Below are 25208 nucleotides of genomic sequence, written 5' to 3' on the forward strand. Positions count from 1 at the left end.
GACAGCAAATTCCACAAGCCCACACAGAGCTACGATCAAAAATCAGGTGCCCCCGAAAATATGTTCTACTCAGTTATAGGAGGAGCTATGCCAGAATTAGCTGATTGCAACATGAATTTCTTTTTATGAACAACTGAGAATTTACATGTAAGACATAAGCTCGGTCTTTCCCTCTTTTTCCGATGAAAACAATAAAGAAGGAAACCCAAACACATATACATGTTGTCCCAAGTGTGCAAGTGTTAATGTGTTTGACTTGGTGAGTTGGAAGGCCAGCCTCGACTTCCCTTGGGGAGGCACAGCATTACTGAAAGGGGCTCATCCAGCCCTGGGATTTAAAGGGAAGCCTGTGGCATGCATTCTGGGGAAATCAGCTCTAAGGCACTAACACAGCCCTGGCGGGCTGTGGCTGCAGCCTGGTGACAAGCAAACCTTGTGCCGCCGCCTCCTGGCTGAGGTTCAAACTCCAGGGATTCAAATGCAAAGAGGTGGACCCTGGGGCAGTTACCCTGTGAAGAGGAAGAGGAGCAGCCTGGAGAAGATCCCCCATTCCCCCAGGGGCAGGAATGTGTATCTGCTCAGGGTCAGCAGAGGCTAGGGCCTTGGGACACACTCGGGCTTCTGGGGTGGAGACCCAGGAAAACTTGAGATCAAGCTTGCCAGCGGGCAGCTGATGTCTTCCTCCTACTCCTGGACCTGGGGCCTGGGGCACTGGTGACAGGAGGGTTTCTGCCTTCCCTGTCCTCATCTGGGAACACAGCAGAGCCCAGACCCGTAGTGCGCAGGACCCATTAACACCCATACATATGCGGTGTTCTGACTCTGACCCAGCCTGTCTGCAAATGCTGAAGCCCTGAAGACCCACAGAGCCCTGGACACCAGGGAAATCAGTTCTGGGGACCAGGATTGTGACCAACTTGCATGCAGGTAACTATTCAAAACATAACTATTAAAAAGGAAAACCTCCTCCAAATACTCACCCTGGGCCTCCCCAAGTGGATGCTCTTCCCGCAGCTAAGTGAGCATCCCCTGGGCCAGGAGGTCAGGTCAGCCCATGTCATATGTATTTGAACCTCAGCTAAGACACATAATGAGCTCATCACACAGAAAGCAGCCCCACTGAGTGAGTCAGCAGTACATGGACAGTCTTAATGGAGGAATTAATAACAGGAAAATGGGATTAGAGGAAGAATCGGCTAATAGGCAAGGAAGATTGAGAGCTAGAAAGATGAGGTTTGGGGGTGTAGCTCAGTGGTAGAGGGTTTGCCTAGCATGCACGAGGCCCTGGGTTTGATGAGCTACTCTCTGGCTACCTTCAGGTTCTTGAGAAGCCCCCTCCAGGCACTAGAGGGTGATAAGCCAGGTGACAATTGCTTAGTTTATAGGTGTCCTCCAAGAGGCCAGGAAGGGAGGCCAGCACAGAGAGGCTTAAAGCCAGGCTCCTCCTAAAGTATCTCGATCCTTCCTTACAGCACTAAGAGCCTCTAAATCATCAGAGGCAGAGAAGCACCCAGGGAGGGAGGGGAGACAGGAGGGAGGGAGAGAGAGAGCAGAGGTACCCTGTGCAAACCCCGCTCCTACTGTGTCACTGGCGCTGTACCCATTGACGGCCGCCTTGCCACTCAGCTCAATCATCTGGTGCAGACGCAGCTTCCGGCAGTAGATGGAGGCGGCTTCGGGCTCCAAGGCAATGATGAGCTGCTCCGAGTTATCGGGGGAGGCCAGGCCTGCCTGGAAGACAGAAGCTGAGGCTGGGACCGGGCTCCCTGTGCAGGCCACTCAGAGCCACTCAGGCCTTGGTCTGACACTCCCAAGGAAGGAACCCTCAAGCTCTGCTTGTTTGGGACATCCTGACAGGCTTTTGCAAACCAAGCCCCAAACACCTCAGGAAGGCTAAAGAAAAGGTACAAGCACCCTCCTGACCAGGTCAAGAAAGACAAGGCTCTCCGCTCACGGGACCTCTTGCACTTGGACCTTGCTTGACCCAGAACTGAGAAGCACCAGGGAGGAGGCAAGGTGTCCCAGGGCGGTAGGGTGCAGATGGGGTTCTATCCCCAAATGGCAGAAGGACAGTTTACAAAGCTCCCAAACTTAGAAAACCATCATGGGACAGAAGGCAGGTGATCTGTTTCCCTGGTTACAATGGGCCACACAGCAGGCACCCATCTTGTAGACCTCAGCCAGGTAAGCATCTGACTCGGCTGTAAGGGACTCTGATTTGCTGTCCCCAGAACGCTGGGAGGGCTCCTGCCATTTTCTTCCTTGGGGAGGTGTATGAGCAGTCACTCCTGGAGGAGGAAGCCCCTCCTGGAATTCCAAGGAGTCCCTCATTTTCTAGAATATGGGCAGTCATCAACAGGTATCTTATCAAAGCCTTTATTCTTCTCATGGTTTGTAAGTGTAAACATACATATCAAATACAGCAGTAAATATTACACACCATGTCAAATATAGTTGTAAAAACATGGTCCCCAGGTTCTCATCTGTGGCCTCCATCTGCATTTGGAATCTCAGCCTCCAGGAGGCAGAAATGCTTCAGTTCTGTGACATGTGACCTGTCCCAGTCATGTCCCCTCCAGGTCCTAAGAAGGGCCAGTCCTGAAGCCCCAGAACCACCTTTCTGAAGGTGCTCTGAGAAATGAGCCTTGGCCTATTGCAGATCCCTGCCCACTTCCCACGCCCCTGAGCTGGAGCAGGAGGGCTCACAGCGGAGGCTGCTTGGGTGCACACGGGGTTTCCTTGGCCACCTACAGGATGGAAAGAGCACAGGTGGTTCCTCTCACCACTGTGCTGCATTGTCAGTGTTTCCAAGGAAGCCTCGGGCTGCGGCCCTCATGCCACACCCCCTTGGGAGGAAGCCCCCTGGTCCATGGGTGGAGGAGGTGAAGAGCGTCATTACATGACACTGGTTCTACACCAGACCCTGGAGGTTTTGAGGATTCTTCTCATGGACCAGAAACGGAAGTTCTCCTAATGTCGGGCCTGCACAAATCACCTCTCATCAGGAGGAGCTGGCCTAGGGTCAGAGGGGCTTAGGAGGGCCCATCCGGAGAAAGGAGGAGGCAGATTCAGATGGGATGTCAGAAACGTAACAGGACTTCCGAGCCTTCGTTCAGCTCCTTCACCTAATGTAGAAAGACCAAGGCCCAGAGTGGGGGACCAGCTCTGCCAGGTCACTCAGAACAGAGGGATTTTCCGGAACGTGAGACTTTCAGTGTTAAAGCAGCACAGTCCTGCTCAAGGGTGTCCAACCTGAAGTCCCACCCAGCGCAGGCTGGGGACTTGAGTAATATTAATCCACTTTTCATTGTGATTAAAAAAAGAAAGAAAAGAGCAACTTAAAGGAGGAAAGATTTATTTTGGTTCAGTCTATGATCAGCCAGCTCCATCGCTTTAGGCCTGACGTGGGGCTAAACGCCATGACAGAAGGGTGTGGTGGAGGGAAGCTGTTAGCACATGGCAGCCCAGAGGCAGAGGTGGAAAGAGGAGGCCAGGGACAAGATATAATCCCAAGGGCACGCCCCCAGTGACAGATTTCTTCCAACCATGCTCCTCCTGCCTGTGGTTTCCACCTGCTCCCCGTAGTCCATTCAAATTATTAATCCATCGAAGGAGGTCCTCAGTCAATCACTTCCCAGAATCCCCACCTCTGGACTTGGCTGCTTTGGGGCATTTCATATCCAACCCATAACACGAGCCCTGCGGACCAGGCTCTGAAGGGCTCACTATCTCCTGCCGTTAGTGCCTCCAGTCGCAGGTCCCCAGCCAGCCCTGGTACTTTGGCAAAACCCTCCCGTGCCTCTCACACACCCTCCTGGGCCATTTCTGAGGCACCATGTTTCACCCACTGATTCTGGGGCGGTATCAGATGACTCACTGCCTGGACAGGCTGTCAGAAGTTCTCCATAACAGCCACACCCAAGAGGAAATGCCGCTGATGATGTCCTAAGGCCATATGACCAGCAGATAGGTGACCTGCTGGTAAATACCAAATGTCTCTCAAGTGGCAGAGCCCCTCTGGAAGACAGGCTTTATAAAACCAGGAGGGAACCACACCCTGTCTGCACCATCCACAGGAAGCCTCCTTCCCCACTGCCCAGTACCCACCTAGGCAGGAGGCCTGTCATCCTGCTCCATGGGTGGAGGAGGTCAAGGGCACCCTTACGTTACACTGGTCAACAGGCCACTGACTAGGGCCTGAATAGATTTTCCATTGCTCACTGAAGCAATTAAAAATCTCTGTTTCTGGGCTGGAGCTGTAGCTCAGTGCTTGCCTCACATGTGTGAGGCACTGGGTTTGATCCTCAGCACCACATAAAAATAAATGGATAAATAAAGTTATTGTGTCCATCTACAACTAAAAAACTATTTTATTTTAAAACAATCTCTGTTCCCCAGCATCACTGTCTCCCAGAGTCAGCTTAGACATCCTTTCAGCACAAAGATGGTTGAAAGTTAAGGTGCACAAGGAAACAGGATGCGGGTCACAACATGCAGTTCCACCCAAAATTCTGAAACTGCTGAACCGAGCGAGTTCCAAGGGTCCCAGAGGAGGAAATCCAAAATAAGACCAGGAGAAGCCCTTCCGAAGGACAGCTCCTCACTGTTTTCCACTCCCGCACTGCTGTATCAAGGGCCTCCTGGAAGAGCAGAAGCTAACAGGGAGGACTGGCTGCCAAGGAACAGCTGGGCCTGTGTGGCAAGATTCTTGTGCTAAGTTCAGATTAGAAAATAAACTAGGCAGCGGTGGCAGAGGGGGCTGGGGGACGGAGCCCCCGGTGCAGCCCACAGACTTAGTGTTAAGGAAGACCCTGCCGACCCAAAGCCACATTACCGTCATCCTGTCCCGCTGGGATGTCAATCTGTCAGGCAGGATTGCCACAGCAGGACCCCATGTGCCAACCAGAGAGACACGGGTCTGGGCTTTGGCAGGAGGGGGCAGGAGGGGACAGGAGAGGAGAAGGAGCTGCACATGAACCCCTCCACCTGACCGTTCCTGAGATTCTGAGCGGAGACTCTGACTTAGATGGGGAATCTGTCAATGGAAAATCAAATCAAGAAGTTCAGAGGCATGAAGAGCCTTATCCGCAGTTCCCATATCCTAACATCAAAAAGAGACACCTGGCGGACCCCAGTCCTCTCCAACAGCTCCGCATGGGCTGGACCTGCAGGGGGCACCTTTCATCTGTCCCTCCCCAGCTGGGCTGGCCTTGGTTCCATGACAATAGTTGTGACACATTTCCTTGGGGGGAGTGGGTTTCCTCACTGCACCCGGAAGAAGATACAGACAAGGGGTGAAGAGGGCGCGACCCCAGAGGGGAGGAAGCAGCAAGGTCAGAGAGGGGTCTGGGCAGTGCGGGGAGACCAGGACAGAGCAAGCACCCTCCTTTGCTTGACCCAGCCCCCATCACAGTCTCCAGCAGAGGGACTTTGTTCCCACCAGCCACTCCAGCAGAGCCACAGAGGAGAGCTGCAGGGGCGGGGGCGGGGGGGGGGGGGATTGGGCTCGGTACAAATTCCATCTCCCCAGGAGGAATCCCAGAGTCACTGGAGGCTTCCGAGAACAGAAAGAAATGCAAAAGAATTCTTGCAGCCACTCACAACAGCAGCCCTCCTGGAGACGCGTGGCCAGGGTCAGCTGCAGGACATGCCCTCTGCCTTTGCCGATTCTGCTATGGCACTGCTCCTATGCCAGCGAGACGTGTCCCTCCACAGGGGCCCAGGTCAACACTTCACTGATTCTGCCTCCACCTAAGTAGACGGTACCTTTTCTAAGGGCATCAGTTAGGTCTTCTTGCCCTGTAGTGCACAGTAGTTGCTCGGGAGGCAGCTGCAAAGGCAACGAATTGACCGCCCCTCCAGCTGGCCTCTCTTCTGCACTTCCCGACCCTTGTCTCTGCTGAGCGCACACGTTCCACAGACACGACCTGGGAATTCTACAAAGTGCCTGAACCGGGAGGTCAGCTAACTGCTACCCCGGACTCCTCCAGGAATCCGGGGCAGCGGGAGCAACCTCCTACGGCTTTTCAGAGCCTCACTTGGTGATCATGAGCTCCCCAGCAGGAGCAGACTCGGAGCCTGTGGAAGTGGGTGTTTACCCCCACTGCTCAGCTCCCCGATTCCGCTCCTCCCCCTCTGCAGTCTGCCAGGAGGATCTGCCAAGGGACTGTGTCCACAGCTGAGAAAAGTGACCAGACCTGCTAAGTGCTCTGCCGGCCTGTCATCAGGCTAAAGAGGGCTACAGCTGTGCCACTGCTGGATGTGACGAACTTCTGTCTCCCCGTAGGACTGTTTCTCCCCACAGCTTGTTCGGACAAGGAGGAAATGCAGCTGTGACTCCATGTTAGAAGAGATCACCATACACATGGGACCATCATGTATTTAACAGGTTTCTGGAACCTACTAGAGTTACACATTTTAGGCAAAATGCCTTTAGAAAAATCTGGAAGTAGTTACTACTCATGGTCAGTTCAGTGGAACTCTCTCCCAGTTCCAGGTCTTTCCCAAAGGACTTGGAGGGGGGAATCAGCTGTTCTTCCCACTACCATCTTGTCGCCGATGCTCTTAAAGGGTCCATAAGTGTCCTGAGTCTGTGAATTATAAACGATGGCAGTTTAACCCATTTCTTCAACAAGCACTGAGACCAGACAAGCCTGGTGTGTCCTGCAGATGAAATGTACCTGCCTGCCTGGCTCTGCAGCCCCCAGGCAGTGATCTGAGCGGAGGCCCCCAACCAGAAGACAGGGAGCAGAGGGCCACCCCCGGTCTGCTCTCACCTCTTTCCCCTCCACCTGGCAGGTGGGAGGGTGCAGCTCAGCCCCACATGACTGTGCCATGAACGTGGGCCCGGGAAGCCTCCATAAGCTTGGAAGGACTCCACATTTCCTGCCCAAGCAGAGGACGTGCCCAGTCCCCCCTGTCCTGACGGCCCACCCATCCTGCTTCGTTCTTCAGGCTCTTATGCCTGAAGTCAGGCTGGTGGGATGCTCTGTGGGCAGAGGGGCAGGTGGGCAGTCACCACCTTGTAGAAGGAAACAATATCCACCTGCAGAATCTCTTCCAGAGAGATGGATGCCCCGTGAGCATGCTCAGTGGTTACTGGACTGAGGACTACAGGTTTTGCTCAGGTCTGCATTAGCCAGGTTCTCCAGAGAACCAGAACCAATAGGAGGTAGGGAAACATACAAAGAGACCAATTGGAAGGACCTGGCTCACAGTTCCAGGGTCTGACAAGTCCTAAGCTCTGCAGTCAGCAAGCTGGAGTCCCAGGGGGGGCCAGTGGTGCAGATCCTGTCCAAAGGCCACAGGCTGGAGGCCCAGGAAGAGCCACATTTCAGCTTCAGTCCAAAGGCAGGGAAAAAAACCAAGGTCCCAGCTCAAACACAAGAAGGAGGCATTTTGTCCCTCTCAGTGCGGGTCAGCCCTCTGCCCTACCCTGCCTTCCGGGGTTGGCGCACACCCAGCCACGAGAGGATCTGCTTTACTCAGTCTAGCCACTTAAATGCCAAATTCATTTAAAACTCCAGAATAAATTTTAGCCAAGTAGCTGAGCACTTCCCTGGCCTAGTCAAGCTGACCCATAAAATTTGCTATCATGGTATAGTATCTTCCTTATTCTGTCTAACAATGGCGGGGCGGGACAGCATGGAGAGACGCAGCAAACCTCCCTTGGTTCTGCCCTCGAACTCTTCAGAAGACAAGCTGAAGAGACCACCTATAAGTCCACAAAACAACCGTGCCCCTAATGCACCCCCACCCCCAGTCCCACCCCCACCGTGGCCCCAAACTGTGAGCTGCTCTCCCATGAGCAGCAGGAGGGCAGGGACCTGTCTCGGCAGGAGATGAATCCAGGGTCTGCCACAGCCCAGGCCCACAGAGGCCTGTAGGTGTGTCTAGTGAATAAAGAGCCAAGGATGATCTCTGCCATCTTGAAATCCACTGGGCCACGTAAATTGAACACAAGGATCAAAGAAAAATTATCAAGGTTTGAAGCCTCGACAGCAAGAATACTGGCCCTGAAAACGTTACCCAGCCTGGAGAAGCCAGGCCCTGCCTACAGGGTGCCTCTGGGCTTCAGAAAGCAAATTCACCACGCTGGTCACAACTGTCCCTGACCGGAGCTGCTGGCCCTTTTCTTTCGGAGGGACCATTTTAATTCCACAGCCCTCCCGGCCTGGTTTCCCCCTCAGGCTGTCCAGTGTGGGGCCCCACCCATTCAGAGAGGCCATCCTAGGAAAAGCTCCCGGGGGCTCCTGGCCCTGATGAACTGACCAGGAACTGCCCCTCTTTTTTTCTTTTTCTTTTTTTTTTTCCAGGCTAAAAATACAGTTTGACCCTTTGAGGGGTCACAGATTGGTTGCTGAAGTTTTCCTGTGGCCTGGGAAATTTGAGTCAGAGCCTTGACTCTTGAATCTCCTCCTGAGAAAAGCTCTGTGCACAGAGGGGCATCTTCCCAAGTGGCCGCGTCCCACTGTCCCGTCTTTGGACACTGAAGGGTGGCGCTCGAGAAGCTCGGTGCTGGGGGCTTCTGTGAACAGTGAGACTGCGCTTTCCCCCTGTCCATCTTAAAGAAATTGCCTTTCTGGAACCTCCACCCTCTCCTTTCATCCCTATAAAAACAAGTCTATTTTTGGCAGATCCATACAGGGAGCCAGATTCCCAAAGGAAGGGAAGAGCGGAGGAAGCAGCTCAGGAAAGGGGAGAGTGTGAGGAAGGGGGTTCTCCCCATCCTTGACCATTCGCAAGTATGCTCTGGGTGCTGCGAGGAGTAGGGCCCTGAGCATCCAGCACAATGCGCCACGCTGGGGCTCCATGGCCGTTTCTCTACACGTGGGCTCAGGGTTGACTCTGGGGGTTTATATAGAAAGGCTCAAACATGCGGCCACAAACCTCATCAGACGGTCCCCCCTGGGAAATGTGGTCAGGATGTCTCCTGAGAGGTGTGATGGAGGCAAGGGGACATCTACTGCCTCGGCAAGGGGTCCCGGCTGGGCCTGAGGTGGAAGACTCAGAAAATTGACTCTCAGGATGTAGAGAGTTGACCCAGGGGTTGAAGTTCAACAGGAACCAGCTCTGCCCCAGAGAAGGGAACCATTCTTGCCAGAACTCAGCTCCTCACAGAAGTCCAACATGGCTCAAGTTGTCTTCAGAGCATGAGGGCTAGAGACCAGGAGGATTGGTAGCCCTGGGCCCATGGGGTGGGCTGGCCACCAGCATTGGAGGGTCCTGTCCCTGAAGCTCAGAAGTGCCCTGTTGACTGACACACCTTGTAGCCAGGCCACTGCCCTCACAGGGTGCCTGCCTCCGCCCACCTCTCTGGGTGCCGTGGCGTGCCCGTGTGGCCCGTGTCTGCCCAGGATGATCATGCACCTTTATTTCCAGGCTGCAGCTGCGCAGCATGGTTCACGACCAGTGGTCAGTGCCTCGTCTTTACTCTTTTCTTATTCAAATATTCTTGTTTTCCAAAGCCTTTTTCTTAAGGCCCTCACTTCCGTTCATTCACAGAGAAATGTCTCTGAGTCTCTGTCGCCTCACCCCAGAGAATCACAGTGGAATCATGACCTGGAATCGTAGAGAGCCAGAAAGAAAACTGAGCCCTGACCCTGTGGTTGTCAGACTGACCCCCATGTGTCCCTCAGGGGGAAGCTGAGGAATGGGAGGCTCTTGGTACCCCTCAAGTCCCTTTATGCCTCCTTAGGAGGCCTGTGAACACTGGGTGATACCTGAGCAGGGCTACGGTCACCACCATGAGCATCCTGGGTCCTTCTGTGCCGTCCCACCCGCCCCGCCCCCACCCTCACCTGGTAAGCAGCTTGTCTCATGAACTGCTTGGCCGGCTGTTTCCAGATGGCGGGCACCGTGATGACCCATCTGACATCCGAGTTCTCAAATTCTGAACCCGCCTGGTCACTCAGCTCCTAAAGTCAAGGAAGAGACACGCTGTGGGTCAGGGGGCAGTGCTAGTCCAAGGGCATGCGTCCCCAGGCTTTGCTGAGAATCCAGCTCCCATAGCGGGCTCCCCAGGTGTCTGTTCCACAGCTCTGCAACTTACCCGGGTTAGGAAGCAAGGGTCTTTTTCTTTTTTCTTTTTTCAATATTCAATAAGCAGAGAGCTCACTGAGTAACTCAGAAATGAGGGAGGTGGGTCAGAGGGAAATTCCTTTGGTCTGCCTGATCTTTGGACATCGGACAAATGACAACCCCCTGGTCCTCAGTTCTCAGGTCTATACAATGGGGATAATAATAATAAGACCTAGCTTGCAAGGTGTTGGGGGATCGAGAGCTACATTTACTGAGGGCCAGTGTCAGTCCCTTTGAGCACTTTGAGGACTTTATCTCTGCAGGAGGCCATGCAGGAAGGGATACTGTGTCCCTTTCCTACAGATAGGAATGCTGAAACTTGGACACACTCACTTCCTTTTTGACCAGCTAGAAAGTGGCAGAGCCAAAATTTAGACCCAGACCCAGGTCTACCTTGACTCTAAAGACCAAGGTCTTAACTAAATTGTCACACGTGGTCTCGTGTCTAGAAGGGTGCTGGAACCCACAGGCACAGGACTGGTGTTGGCTTCCATCAGGGTTGTCATCTACCTTACTGCAAGCCCAGCACAGGAGGGGAGTTTTCCTGCCACGACGGGAAGGGAGAAAATGACCTCACCTAACCAAGAACCATGCTGCCTTCAACTTTCAGGTAAGGTTAAATTGAATCGGGGGTGATGGGATTAGCATAAAGAGGATGGCAAAAGAGGTTTTCACCTGGCCTACATAGATAAGTTGCCACAATAGTTCTCAGATTCGTATTCACATCTGTAAAATGGGGACAATAAAACAAATCTGCAGCATTATTGGCAAAAATCAAATGAAGCACAGGTGGAATGCCTCTGATCAACGCTACAGCCTCTGATCAACACTAGAGCCTTCCTTCCCCAACAGGGGAATCCTCCTATTGCCACATTTACCAGAGAATCTGAAATCAGACCTAAACACACACTAAGGCACTTCTGTCTCAAAGTCAGTTCTGAGGACACAAGAGTAACAGGCTGGTTAAAAGAAATCTCTTTTCTGACTGTGTTGATATCCCCTATTGTTTCACATAGTAATCTCAGGTCTGACCCACCCTCTCATGAACTCACTTCCTCTTTGATCAGTAGACTGTTTTTCTTTTTTTGCCTTTAAAAAATAGTCCTAATTTTTAAATTGTGGTAAAAATATAGTACCATAAAATTTGCCATCTTAAACCATTATTAAGTATACAGACTAGTTGTGTTAAGTACATTCAGTAAACATGGTTTTAGAAACACCCCTGCCTTTGGTCAACATAAAGCAGCCTTTTTTTTTTTTTTAATCATTACATTTTGATTCTTTGCAGGTCCCTGCGGGGCTTTGAAAAGCAGGGGAGCAGGCTGATGTGTGGACGCCAGTCGCCAGGCAGGCTAATTTCAGCCCTTTAAACAGGAAAGGGCTCAGAGCGTGAGGGATGGGCTTCCCTGGGCTGTCTGGGAGGCTGAGGGACCCTTTGCTCCACAGTGACCGGGGAGCAGCTGGAAGGCAAAGACGGCCGCGATGTGGCTCGGTGTCGGAGCCTTGCCCAGCGCGCGAAGGCCCTGGGTTCCATTCCCAGCACTGCCAACCCCTCCCCCCATAAAAAAAGCAAAGCAAAGGCACCAACACAGAGCATCGTATGGTGTCAGGCTCCCCACCAGCTCCCCTTCGTGAGGGCCGGCTTCCTGACCAGGCCGCCTCATGGATGTGATTTCAGGCGTTCCACTTCGGCAGGTACTCTACCAGAGCGCATCCTGGCCCGGCATGCCGAGCCCTCCCCTCTGAATCCACTCTGCCGTCCTCAATGGCAGCCAGGCCCTGACAAATTCCCAAACAGCTTTCGCCGTGGCATTTCTTCACAGCATGCTCCCAGCTGGGAGAAGCTGCTGCTTTGCAAAAGAGCGCGGCGCGAGCAGGTTCCCAGAACCTGTCTGGAAGAGCCCACGAGCTCGCGCGCACACACACACATGCACACACACACACACACACACTCATGCGCACACGCACACGCACACACGATGGGATCCTGGCTGATATTCAGGGTCCCCTTCGCTCCACCTCCTCTCTCCCCTGCTGAATTGGAAGGCCGGCTGCTCACTCCTTTCCCTCTGAAGAACTTGGAAGATGCACCAATGTCATGCACTTTCTCCAGTCCTCAATTCCCCCATGTCTCCTCCCAACCAGGAGTCCTCCGCCCGTCTCAGACTGGCCTCGAGGTTCCAGGTGTGCCCACGTGGACCTCCCGGGCCACCAGGCGTGGAGCACAGACCCTGCGTGGTGCACCTCTGTGTGCTCCTCCCTTCTGCTTTCTGCTCCTTGGAACGGTGGCGCTCACCCCTTCTCTGGCTCCAAGCAGGCCTGGCCCCGCTCCTATCCCTGGCTGGTGGCCACCTTCCCAAATACTAACGCCCTCCCCTCCCACATCTCCCTCAGTTCTCTCCCCTCCCGCTTTCAAGGGGACCCACTCCTGCCCAAAGCCAGATCCTCTTCCTTCTGGGTTGTCCGGTTCGCAGCCGGCCCCACCATTCCCTGAGTGTGAGCCTCACTCTTGCTCTTCCCACAAGCCTTCCTAGGATTGGACTCAGCTGCCTCTTCCCGGTTTTCCTCCTCATACAGGCTATGTAGAAAAAGGCCGCCCTCCCTCTCTGGTATGGTCGGAATGTTTCCCCAAAATTCATTTGTTGGAAACTTAATCCCCAGGGAGGCCAGGTTGGGAGGGGGCACCTAGGCGGGGAGAGTCCACCTTCGTGAATGGATCAATGCTGCAGCCAAGGCCTTGCAGGGTGAGCTCACCCTCCCACGCTCTTCTGCCACGCTCTGCAGGGTGCAGAATCCATGGCTCCATCTGACCAGGCCTTTACCAGACACCAAACCTGCCGGTGCCCTGACCTTAGGCTTCTCAGCCTCCGGACTGTGAGAAATAACGGTTCTTTCTAAGTCACCCCATCTGTGGTGGTCTGTCACAGCAGACACTACCTTGGTGGCCACGTCATTCCCACTACAAATCTTCTGATGGCTGCCGTCACCCAAGAAGTCCCTTGGCGTGGCATTCTCAGATCTGGGCTCGGCATGCGGGTGTCTCCTGCGGCCCTGCCCTCCTCCTGTGGCTGCCCCAGCTGCCTGCTGTGCTTTTTACCCCTGAACTGCCCACCAGCTTGAAATTCCCACGGAATCCCCTCCCAGCCCGCCGCCCTGATGTTCCCCACTGGACAGGATCTCCGCTTCCCCCAACAGGACCCTGACCCGAACCACATACTCCTGTGCGCTGGGTTCATTTCTACGCTGCCGCAACTAGTGTCGGACCTGGCACGTTAAAGGTGCTCCAGACAGAAATGAGTGAGTGGAGGAAGGCAGCACCGTGTCCTCGCTTCTCCTCTTCTCCCTCCGCCTCATCCCAGGTCTCACCTGATTCCTTCTAGTGACCGCCTCACGCTAAAGGCTTCTGGCATCCTCAATCCCCTCAGACCAAAAGCTCACGCTGACTCAGCCCCATGGCCACACCTGGGGAGGAGACCCTGAGCCATAGTCCACTCAGCAGCCCACGGGCTTTGGCATTCTGGGCCAGCATGGTCACCCACCTTTTGCAAGAGAGACTGTCTTCATCCCTTTTCTGTCACTATAACTAATATCACAGACTGGGCGATGTATAAAGAAGAGAGGTTTATTTGGCTCATGGTTCTGGAGGCTGGGAGGTTCATGGGCATGCAGCAGCACCTGCTGTCATCTGCTGAGGGCCTTCTAGGGGCCATAACAGGGTGGAGGGCACCACGTGGCCAGGCAGAGTGAGCACACCTATTCTCATAATGTCACCAGTGACATCATGAGGCCCCCATCCTCATGACCTCCTCTAACCCTTATTATTTCCCAAGACCCCACCTGAATATACCATGATCATGAATTTGGGGGTTAAGTTTTCCAACACTTGAACTTTTGGGGGGCACATGTAGACCATACCAGCATTGCAAGGGCTCACTCACACACTATCAGTTTCTTCCAACGCGTCTGGTGTGCATGGGGAGAGGAAAGACAACAGCCACCGTTCAACAAGGTTTGCTCCCTACCAGGCCCTGGGGCACTTCATAGTCCGATATTTCCCTTCGTGTCCAAATGACCCTCCAGGTATGGTGATCTGCCCTACTCTTCAGGGTAAGAAAGTGATTATGGGGAAGATTAGGCGCCTGGCCCAAGACTACACACTGCAACTGTGTCTCCTGTGGTCTTTAATTTTGTTAACTGTGATATGATCCACATATATGATGGTGTCCTCCTTTTTAAGCTGTGTGACTCATTGGGTTTTAGTAGCACCGCACGGTCGTGCAATCACCCCCTATGCTTTGGTCTCACACCTCATTCCCACCCCCTAGCCCCTGGCAACTATAATCGATTTTCTGCCTCTGCAGATCTGGCTTCTTTTGTTTCATATGGTGTTTCTGAGATTCATTCATATGGTGGTATGTATCAGTATTTTGTTCCTGATCATGGCTGAATAATATTCCATTGTGTGGATATACCACATTTTGGTTATCCATTCTTCAGTTGGTGGACATTTGGGTTGTTTCCACTTTTCAGTCATTATAAACACTGCTGCAGTGAGCATTCGTGTATACACATGTTGGTGTGAATATGTTTCCATTTCCCTAGGTATATATCCTAGAGTAGCACTGCTGTTGCATGGCATCTTTAACCTTCTGAGGGACTTACAAACTGTTTTCTGAAGCATCTGTGCTATCTTCCACTCCAGCCAGCAACATCTGAGGCCACACTCTGCTATTGTGAACCCAAAGCCCACGTTCTCTCCCTCCAGGCCGCACCTCTTCCTAGCTGGCAGGTGCATCACCCGGAGCTGGAGCCTAACCTGGGCTGACAGGCATCAACCGCCACCCTACCTTCAGCGCCTGCTCCTTGAAGTACTGCAGGGCATAAGCAAAGATTTCAAGGGCTTTGACTTTCTTGCCATTTGCTGCCGTCAGGTCTGTATCCATGGTGAGGTCCTGGTGGGGGGCGGAGAGGAATGAATCACAGTAAGACAAAGGAGAGATATACCTTCGACTTTGGGAGGTGACGCTGGGAAATCTGGGATACCCCGGTTGGCCGTATTTCATGCTTTCCCACATTTGACAAGGAAGACTAGGATGGTGTGTCCCCCACAATGGGGCCTGGCAGCCGTGTTCCTTTCCTGTGTGAGAGGCTCGGGCTGCTCCCCCGGGCTCCACTTTACTCCCACTTCTTCCCTCCCTCCCTCTTTCTCCCTGGACCTTCTGGGGGTTTCAGGGCACTAGCAGAGGATGGAAGAGAAAATGGGCAGCAGACACCGCGTCCAATGCAATTTACATACTATTTCCGCATCTGGTCACACACAGTCACCCTCGGAAGGCCCCTCGTGGAGGCCTAGTTCATGTCAACTCACCGCTACGCATGACTCTAAACAAACACGAAGCTCTCATTCCCCAATTAGCTGCCAGCCAAGCCACCGAAACAGAAGAGCCCCTATTTTCAGGCCTGCCCTGTCTCATGGGCTGGGAGCACAGTATCACCGCCGGCAGTTCTCTGCCAGAGGCCAAAGCAGCTGCCGCAGGGGACTTTGGACAGAGATGCTCTGTGGACCCCAGATGCTGGGTGGACAGAGGTTATTAAAAAATGATCAGAAAAGTGTCCATGGGGTGGAGGATGGGCAGAGAGTGGGACAAACACCAGGAGGAGACCCTGGAACCAACAGGCTCATTAATGCTCAACAGCAAACAATCCAGGGGCCCTGGGATTGATGGAGGCTGGGTGATTATGCTTTGCTTTTGGAGAGAGAAGCAGCGGCGGGTAGAAAACCAGCATGGTGGAGCGCTCCGCATGTGCTTGTCCCGCCTGCCACCTCCCGCTCCTGGCGCTTAGCAAAGGTAACCCAGCCTTTGGCTCCCAGGCTCAGGGAGCCTGTGGAGCACCAGGAAGCCACAGCTCTGAACTAAAAAAATGAACTTGAAGTCAACAGTGTGCTGCCTCCAGCTGCACAGTCCTGACACTCAGTGTCAAATCCCATCAGGGGAGACGGGAGGAGTCACTTCCGGCCAGAGTCCGCGTCAGAGCGAGAGCCATGGTACGTGGTGCTCACAGCGCCTTGGAAGGCAGGGTGCTGGCTGCTGAGTTTCCCCTTGAAACCTTTGCCAGCTGACAAGGGAAAGTGATGCTAATGGGAACGAGCCCTGGACTAGAGCCTACCCTGTCCCAGGCAGAGTTCTGGAGCTTTCTGTACTTCCTTCCTTCAGTCCTTACAGTTCCCTCACGAGCAAGGAGGGTACTGTCATGTCTCCATTTACAAAGTCAAATGAGGCGCAGGCGGGGTAAGTAACTTGTATTAAATGTCGTGAAGGTACCAGAGGCAGCAGTTAGCCCGAGGCTGCCGGGCCCCAGGGTCCAAGGCCTCACCCCACATCACCATCTGCATCTCCAAGTACTGGGAGTTGAAGAAAGTTTTGGGGGTGAAAATGCTCAAATTGAAAACAATTCCAGCTTCCTATGCAGCTTCGAGCTTCAGCATCTTTTACCCAACTGGCTTTCTGGGAACTGAAGTGAGGCCACCGCTCTGGCATGTGAGCCTCCTGTTGTCGGGTTTGGTGTCCCAAGTTCCTCTTTCCCCACGCAGAGGGTAGATGTGCCAGCTATCACTGGTTGTTTCTTCCAAATTGATTAGTTAATAGCCACTGCCTTGAGCCCCCCAAATGTCCCCAGACCCTGAGGTCTTCCCTGTGGAGAGAGGATCTCCCGATACAGTCCAATAACCGAAAGGGGAACTCCGGGCACAGAAGGGAGCCCAGCATCTTGTGCCCAAGCTGTAGGCAGGGTCCCTTCTGACTGGTCAGTTTCCAAGACAAATGAGTAGTTCAATATTCTGAATGTATCCCTGCCTATATGTCCATCAGAAAGCACTGTGTATCCCACAAAAAGTGTCACGTGTTCAAGGTAAAAGGACCTTAGTTTCTATTTGGGAGAAACCCAAGGGCCCCTGGGCTGGGACACCTCCCGCCCCCCAGGGCTGGCTCCTGTGCAGAGCTTGGACCCGGCCGTGGCTCTCTCACCCCTGTGGTATGCAGCTTCATCTTGAACTTTTCCAGATACAGCCACTGCTTGGCCTCGGTGGGATCCAGGTCATGGTAAAAGTCCCTGGCAGCGTACCCAAAGCTGTGGAACTTCCTCTCGGGGGTCAACAAGATGGTGGTCGGGGTCTTCTGATTGGACACACCAGGATCGCCTCCCTCCCATCGCCTGCCACCAAGGAAAGGCAGAGGTTAGGAGGCCTTTGAAAATCCCAGTTCAGGTAGCAAGTAGTAAGCACCCACTGTATGCATGACTGTCATAGACGTGAATGCTTAGGTACACGCTGGTCCAGCTGCCAGAGACACAAATTCAGATAGAAGGAGAAGGGGCAACTGGCAAGCTCTTGCTCAATAACGAGGTCTGCCTTTACCCTTTCACTCAGCACTTACTGAGGAGCTACTCTGTGCCATGTGCTGGTGACACAGGGACAAGACATTTATGCTCTGCCTTCAAATAACTCAGTAGGTAGTAACTGGTAGGTAGGTAATTTGTTTTGGCTTTTGGAGGGGGGGTTTAATTTGCAAGCACTCAACAGCATCAAGTTGGCTTGAATCCTCTTTGAAAAAAAACATATAAATACCAGCCCTCTCAGGTGGAAATGAGGGGACCAGAGAAGTGGCCTGAGGGGTCAGAGAAGGCAGAAGTACCAGCCCATGTGGCCAGGAGCGTGTGCAGGACTCAGGGGGACTGAAGAAGCAAAGGAAGATTGGATCTCAGAGGAAAGAAGGACACTCCCGGGGGCTGGAGGTGAGCAGGTCAGGGCTGGACGACGTGTGTAAATGAGAAGCGCAGCTGTGTAACTGGAAGAGCGAGCGACGAGACTGGGAAGTGGCAGGCCCGGCTGGGAAGAGCCCTACAGACTTAAGAAAATCTGGGGAGCCGCCAAAGGTCTTGGGTCAAGGTATGACGGAATCAGAGCTGCTGTTCATGAGAGCAAACTGAAGACAGCGGACAGGAAGCCAGGGGCAGATAAGAAGTCAGGCCTGGCCTGGAAGCAGAGATGAACGAGCCATAGGAAGAGAAAGGTAGGGATAGAGGTGCAGAGCCCGTCCAAAGGGAGAAGTGAGCCAACTGGGCCTGGCCTTCGAGCTCAGGAGCCCAGAAGAGGGGACACAGTCACAGCACTGAGCGCTGGGCCAGGACAGGCTGGAGGGAATGGCAGGGAGCTCCAGTCAAGTGTGTCAAAAATACAAGCAAGGTATCCCCATAGCTCAGGGACAGCCATGGTGACAAGATGGGATGGGAAGACTGAGGAGGGAAAGGGCCACTAAGGAGGAGCCAGAAGAAAGGCAGAAGAGACACAGGTGGTGGAGCAGGGCAGGGCTAGGCTGAACCCCAGAGAAGCTTCCTTCCTTCTGTTGCCCAGAAAGAAAGGAGAAAGAGGGAAGTGGGGTGGAGAGGGCAGGTGACTCATGCTTCCTGTCTTCACTGCAGAGAAGCCAGGCCTGCCAAGAGCCCAGGCTGTTCCCTTCCACACGACCCTGTGAGCAGCCTCAGGAGGAGACTCAGCACGGAGGGGAATGAGCCGCTTCCCCTGGCCCACTGGGGTTGTGGCTGCACCCCTGGCTGAGCTTAAACCTGCTCCCTGCACCGCATTATTGAGCATCAGTAGGGCCATGGTGGTCCCGATGGAGCGCCGACCTCCAGCGAGATTTGCCGCTTGATGGCCCTGGAATCATCCCCGGCCAATTTTCCAGCCAAGCTCCAACAGGACGCAGGCTTCCACTCCAGGAGCCCAAGTCCCCGAGGTGACCGCATGGAGACACAGGGACAATTCTTATGCCAAGCATCAGCTCTACACACGGCTTTTCACAAACAGTCTTGTCATTACTCTCCACAGTGACATCAAATTTTTAGTCCTCCATTCCTATTTAAATGCAAAATATTAAATTCCTCCTTCATACCTTTATCAGTCTGTATCAGGGTTATGTTAATATGTTCTGACTGAAATAAAATCCAGGCAGAACCAACCTCCTCCGAAGACCCTGTAATAACTAAGATCTGTCTCTAAAGGCCCGAGCCACAGTGGCCGTCCTTAGCGCTCCTTCCGGCAAGTCCAGAGCTGTTTTCGCTCCTCCTTTTCCACTTTCACTGCCTGACTCTCCTGTGGAAATAACGTTTCTGAGAACAACTACCTGGAAGCAGATAAGCCTTGACTGGAGGGCAGCACAGACCCTAAAGGCACCCGTCTGGCTCACCAGAGGTGGGATGCTAGGGGACGCTCAGTGCTACATGGTCACCAGGGTTCACTAGTAGAGCTGGCTTTCCGTCATTTCCTAAGGAGACGACACCCAGACACCCAAGGGCCTCTGGAATCTCTCACAAGTACAAGGGCCTCAGGCTGATCCACTTCTGGTTGTCAAGAGGAAGTAAAGCCACACCTCGTAGGCTGGTAGGACCCACCGGTATTTTTACACTGCACTTCTTAAGGACACCTAAAATCTTACTCTGGGAGTGATGCATATCAACTCCACAGTTAATCAGTTAAAAGAAAGACAAAACCAGTTACAATGTATTTCAAACCCTCTCCTATATGGAAAATCGGGCTTCCAAAGATTTGAGGGGCCACAGAGGCTGCAAGAAGGTCAAGGGTCAAGACTGGGAGAGCCGACACAGGCGCCAGGACAGAGCAGAGTCCTCACAGACACTGGTTTCCAGGGATGGATGGTGTGAGGGCTGCCGGGCTGCTCTGCGCAGCGGTGGGCGTTGGGGAGGGGTGATCTGGCACACAAGGCCCCAGGAGGCCAGGGCCACTTTGCCTTCAGGGCCGTGTGGCCGAGATTCACCCCTGGCTGCCTTCTCCTGGGCCCGGGCCTTCAGCCTTTGTGGCCTTTCAGGCCTTCACCTGAAAGAGCTGGTACTTCTCTGCATGCTGAGTACTTGATAGGGAATCTCATTTGCAGGAGGCAAATTCACAGGCACCACCACTATCACCATTTCACAGATGAGGAAACTGAGGCTTAGCTGGTTCAAACCAGAGTCACACAGCAAGTGGCTGGGCCAGCACCTGCACCTGGACCTCCTCCATCACAGAGGCCATGTAGGTCAGCTCCTCTCACCAGGCCATACCCTGGCTCCCCTGGCCAAGCTTCAAGCTAGTGCCTGGCCCCTCCCCCAACCAACTGTATCAGAATTAAACCAGGGCTTTGGCCGACAGGAACCTGGAGCCTGTGGGCCAGAAATGGCTTGCCCAAAGTGGACACTGGGTCTCGGCCAAGCTGGGCCAGAAGCCAGGGTCCTCCTCCTAAGTGCCATTCACCTGCCCATCGATGGCCCACAGCACTCACCTCATCACGTGAATACATTCTGGCTCCTTGGTGAAGCTGTAGGCGTAGCCGCTGGACGTGGTCCCGAAGTCGATGGCCACCACCACGAGGAACGTCTGCTGTTCCGAGACGTTGGGGTCCGCATCATTCTGCGGATACAAGTGAGGCACTGTGCCCGGGCCAGGCCTGGCTTTGGGGGGACAGTTCCACCCTGTCCAGCTGTGTACTCACTGCAGGCAGAAGGGCTTCCACATTCCTGCTCAGGTCTGCCAGGTGGCAGCCCTGGGGACAGGGCAGGCCAGCCTCAGCCCTACATGAGTGGCTCAGGGGGGATGGAGGTGCCCAAGTGGGGCCCAGGTCGCCTGGCAGGGCCCTGCTTGCACTCATCAACCGTGTGTGCCCATGGCTAATCAGGGACACGCTACCGTGGAGCGGAAGCTGGTAGCTCCCTGGTGAGACACTGTCTCCCCATTGCCCTCTGAGTCCCTGCCACCTCCAGTCACTGCCCAGAGCCCTCTGCCAGCTGTGCCCTTCATGCCTCCCAGTGATCTCGCCACCTGTGCCGGCATTTCATGCACCTGAACAGACTGGGCACAGGCTGGGCACACCCAGGACCCTACCTGATCCTGCATGCCAGTCATGTGTCCCTCCACACCCATAGCCTCATTCGTCAGAACCCATTTTTTTTAAGCAACGTAGACTTCCTTTCTTTTAACTCCCACACGACTCAGATCATAAAAGCCAACACATGTTGAAGCTGGTGTATTGGTTGAAGCAGGAGGTGAGAGCAATACCCACTTACCCACTGGCCTGTCCTCCCCCTGTCCCCTACCTTCCTCCCCACCAATCTGAAGCTCCTGTAGGGAACCTTCAGGGTGCAGCGTTTGGAAACCACGGGACCTGGCCACAGGTGACCAACCCTCACCACTGCCAGGACTGAGGGAGTGTCCAGGGTGCAGGTCTTTGTGTGCAATAGGGGGACAGTTCCAAGAAACCAGGACAGGTCGACATCCACTGCCAAGCTCCGAAGCTCTTGCCAGCAGGGTCCTTGTGAGCTGCGCAGCTCAGGCAAAGCTGCCCTTTCCTCAGGCACCTGTGGTGGCTGCGTGGATGCCCCTCTGAACAGCAACCCCACAGGGACCACCTCCTCTTACAGTGCAGGGGAGGGTGGGGAGGGTATGAGCAATGGCCCAGGCTCCAGCCCCTCACTGGCGAGAAATCCTGCTCTGGTCTTCTCTCCTGGGCAAACTGTTGCAGAAGCAATACCCCAGCCACAGGCTCTTAGACGTGGCAGGTAGCAGCGGAGGGCAAAGCCACTGTGTTTCACTAATTCACCTCCTTCCTAGCGGATGCCTGTGGTGGCTGGAACCGGCCTTTAAAAGCTGCTCCCAGCCTGCCTACTGGTGTCACTCACCCAGGCCGGCGACTCTGGAAGCCCGGGCCTCGCCGTGGAAAGCCTTTCTAGACCCAGAGTGGGGAAGGGGCTTGGCAGGGCTCACACGGCTGGTACCTTGGGCAGTTAAATCTCCACCCAGTGGACGTGAGGGGCTGTCCAGTGGCCTGAACAGTGAGAGCAGACACAGAAGGAAAAGGTAGCCAGTCACACACATGCACGCGTGCACACATGCACACACTTCTTACCACAATATGGGAAGGAGACAGAGGCGTGATTCCTGTGTCCCCAAGACTCCGGGCTGGAGATGAATATGCAGAGGTGGGGGCTGTTTCTGAAAGGAAAGATGAAGTCCCCCCTTAGATGTGGCACAGGCTGGTCCCAGGAGCAGAAGTGAGGCCTGTATGGCTTCGCTCCTCAGGCACCGGGCTCCCTGGAAGCAGGGCCCAACCCTAGCCAGAATGCAGGGTGTCCATGTCCATAGCAGTACCCCTTTGGGTTTGGTATTAGAGCCTGACCCAGTGAGATGTCCCTGTCCCTTTTCTCCCAGGGACTATAAATTCTCTCACTATGCCACCCAACCTCCACCAAGCAGGAGATACATACAATTCAGTCCCCAAAAGGCCCCAGCATTTTGTTTGGCTGCTCTGGGGCCTTGCTGGACCTGTGTGTGCTCTCTCTGGGGACAGAGGCTGGACCCTGCACCTATGAATCCCAGGAGCCATACTTGGTGTGTCCTGCTCCATTTAATGTGTAGCCTAATAGCTGGTAGGAGGGCTCAAGGTGTCTGGGAAAGGCCTGGCTGCTTCTGAGGCGGCACGAGGAGCAGCTCCATCTGCCTCTTCTGCTAAGTCACCTTGCATTAACCCCAGGCTCCTGCAAAATCTTCTGCAATTGTGTGGGAACTCAAACAGCATCATCACAGCGAGAACCCAACAGCCAAGGGATGAAACCGAAAGACCTGGAATCTGCACAGCTGCCTCCCCTCTCTGCAAGCTCATGCTTTCTCCTCCCCACGAGGCTTAGCTCCAGCTCTGGGAGAGCCACGAGATTACGGAGGTAAAAGGTTGAATAGGCATTTCTCAGAGAAGACATGCAAACGGTCAGGAAGCTTATGAAAATGTGCTAAATGTCATTAACCAATTAGAGAAATAATGCAAATCCAAACTATGAGATACACCACACCCACTAGGATGACAACAATTTCTTTAAAAAAAGTAAGGACAGTAACAAGTGTAGGAAAACATGAGAAGAAATTGGAACTCTATGCATTGCTAGTGAGAATGTAAAATGGTACAGTCATCCTGGAAACAGTTTAGTGGTTTCTTAAAAAGTCAAATATAAAATTACCGTATGACCCAGTAATCCTACCTCTAGGTATCTCCTCAAAAGAATTGAAAACAGGGACTTGACTTGAAGAGGTACTTATGTGTGAATGTTCATTATAGCACTATTCACAACAGTCAGAACACAGAAACAACCCACGTGTCTATGAACAGATAAGTAGATAAATAAAATGTGGTACATACATATGAAGGAATAGTATTCAACTATAAAAAGGAATGATATTCTTATACATGCTACCACAAGGACAAAACAGAAAACATGCTAAGTGAAATAATCTGGACACAAAAGAATAAATACTATATAATTTCACTTATATTTAATATCCATAATAGGCAAATTTGCAGAGAGAGAAAGTAGATTAGAGGTTACCAGGAATTGGAGGGAGGAAGAATGGGGAGTTATTGCTTAATGAGCACAAAGGTCCTGATTGGGGTGATGAAAAGTTTTAGAAATAAATAGCAGTGAAGGTTACACAACATTGAGAATATAATTCATGGCCCTGAACTGTACAGTTAAAAATGGTTAAAATGCCAAATTTCATTACATACACTTTATCATAATAAAAAAGTTTTTAAAACAAGTGCTCATCTGGTGGGGGGGAGCGATTTATTTCCTATTTCTATTAGATCCCGTGGTCCTGTGCTTTTCCAAAGAGAATGGAGGTAATAATGTTAGCTCATGTACATAAATGACTGCAAGATTGATGTGATCCTACAACACGTACAATCAGAAAAGTGAGAAATTATACTCCATGTATGGATGATTTATCAGAACGCATAAATGCATTCTACTGTCACGTACAACTAATTAGAACAAATTTAAATATTAACAAAAAATAGAGAATGGAGAAGTAAGCTGCGTTCCTCCACCAGCCTGCTGAACTCCGACATCTTTGCTAATCTCCCAGCACAAGGGTACCACCTTCCATAAAAGAAGGGGGGACTCTGCCTCTCCACTGAGGGTCCCAGTCCGGTGATCCTTCCACCCGTTCATGATATTTCCTTCCTGCCCCTTGGGCAGCCTTTGGAGAGATGCCATCTGGCCCCAGGAGCTGCCCTCTCTCCACCTGCTACCTGGAAGACCTACGGCCATGTGTCCACATTTGCACAGAAGGTCTTGGAAGAAACCAAATGTCTAATTACCCAGAAAATCTGGTGTTGGCAATTAGCAAACAAGCTATTATCCACTGACAATCCATCCACCCTGCTGTTGCTTGATTCTAATTATCCCATCACTCAGCCCTTCTCCAAGCATGTCCTGGGTCATCCCACTGACTTGCAAAATAGCATGGGTCTAGCCACACACTGAACACATGCCTTGGACCCCAGGGGACTCTGAGGGCAGTAATCAAGGATTTTTTGTTGCTGTTGTTCTCCCCATACCTCCCTGTCCCACTGCCTCTGGGGAAGTACTAAACAAATCATTTGACTTGCTGATTACTCTCTAGGCCTAGAGGCAGTTGAACTTCATGAACTTCTTCCATCATAAATTAAAATTCAGCTACATTATGCAATGATTTAAAACTGATCGGCTTAGAAGGAATGGAATGGAAACATTTTCATAGGTATTTGCAAACTGGGCACACCCACATCTGCACATCTACAGAGTCCAAGTTAAAGATAACTCACCAGTGAGTGCCCACCAACCCAGCGGAGGAATATACAAAGGCTGCAGAGACACATTTATTTTCGGTTGATCTCTCTCTGTGCTATTTAGAATGTCAAAGTGGTGCTCAAAACTTCATGGGGAAAAGACTGTGGAAAAGCCGACCTTATCCCCTGAAGAGTAACAGTGGAAAGTTCAATTAATTCTGGTGTGCCAATGATCCCAATAAGGCTTGCGATCTTTCACGCCTTAGGACTAAACATGAAAAGGTCAGTGGTGGTTATCTATTCATCTATGGCTATCTGAGCGATATGAGCTAACAGAGGACAGGCAGCGCGCTTCCCTCAGCCATGCCGAGCCATCACCCACAGTAAGGAAGGCTACACACCATTCGCACTGCCTCTGCAAAGCTAGCTCAGTGACCTCTGCCCCAGGCTGCTTCCACCTATGCAAGTTTCCAGTATACACAGGTC

The 25208-nt window shown here is 52.8% G+C and overlaps 1 protein-coding gene across 5 annotated transcripts in view; it reads right to left on the minus strand.

Annotated features, from left to right (window-relative positions):
• Positions 1-25208, minus strand: part of Hspa12a (heat shock protein family A (Hsp70) member 12A) — a 152686-nt gene that overhangs the window by 11251 nt on the left and 116227 nt on the right. For all 5 annotated transcript variants that reach the window (XM_047552485.1, XM_047552481.1, XM_047552482.1 and 2 more), the window contains 6 exons: positions 22032-22117; positions 20412-20539; positions 17106-17292; positions 14928-15032; positions 9801-9917; positions 1560-1731 (listed from right to left, as the gene is read on the minus strand). In XM_047552485.1, the coding sequence (XP_047408441.1) occupies positions 1560-1731; positions 9801-9917; positions 14928-15032; positions 17106-17292; positions 20412-20539; positions 22032-22117 (795 nt within the window). The remainder of the gene's footprint in view (positions 1-1559; positions 1732-9800; positions 9918-14927; positions 15033-17105; positions 17293-20411; positions 20540-22031; positions 22118-25208) is intronic.

This window comes from Sciurus carolinensis, chromosome 5 (assembly GCF_902686445.1).
Source record: "Sciurus carolinensis chromosome 5, mSciCar1.2, whole genome shotgun sequence".
NCBI classification, from domain to species: domain Eukaryota; kingdom Metazoa; phylum Chordata; class Mammalia; order Rodentia; family Sciuridae; genus Sciurus; species Sciurus carolinensis.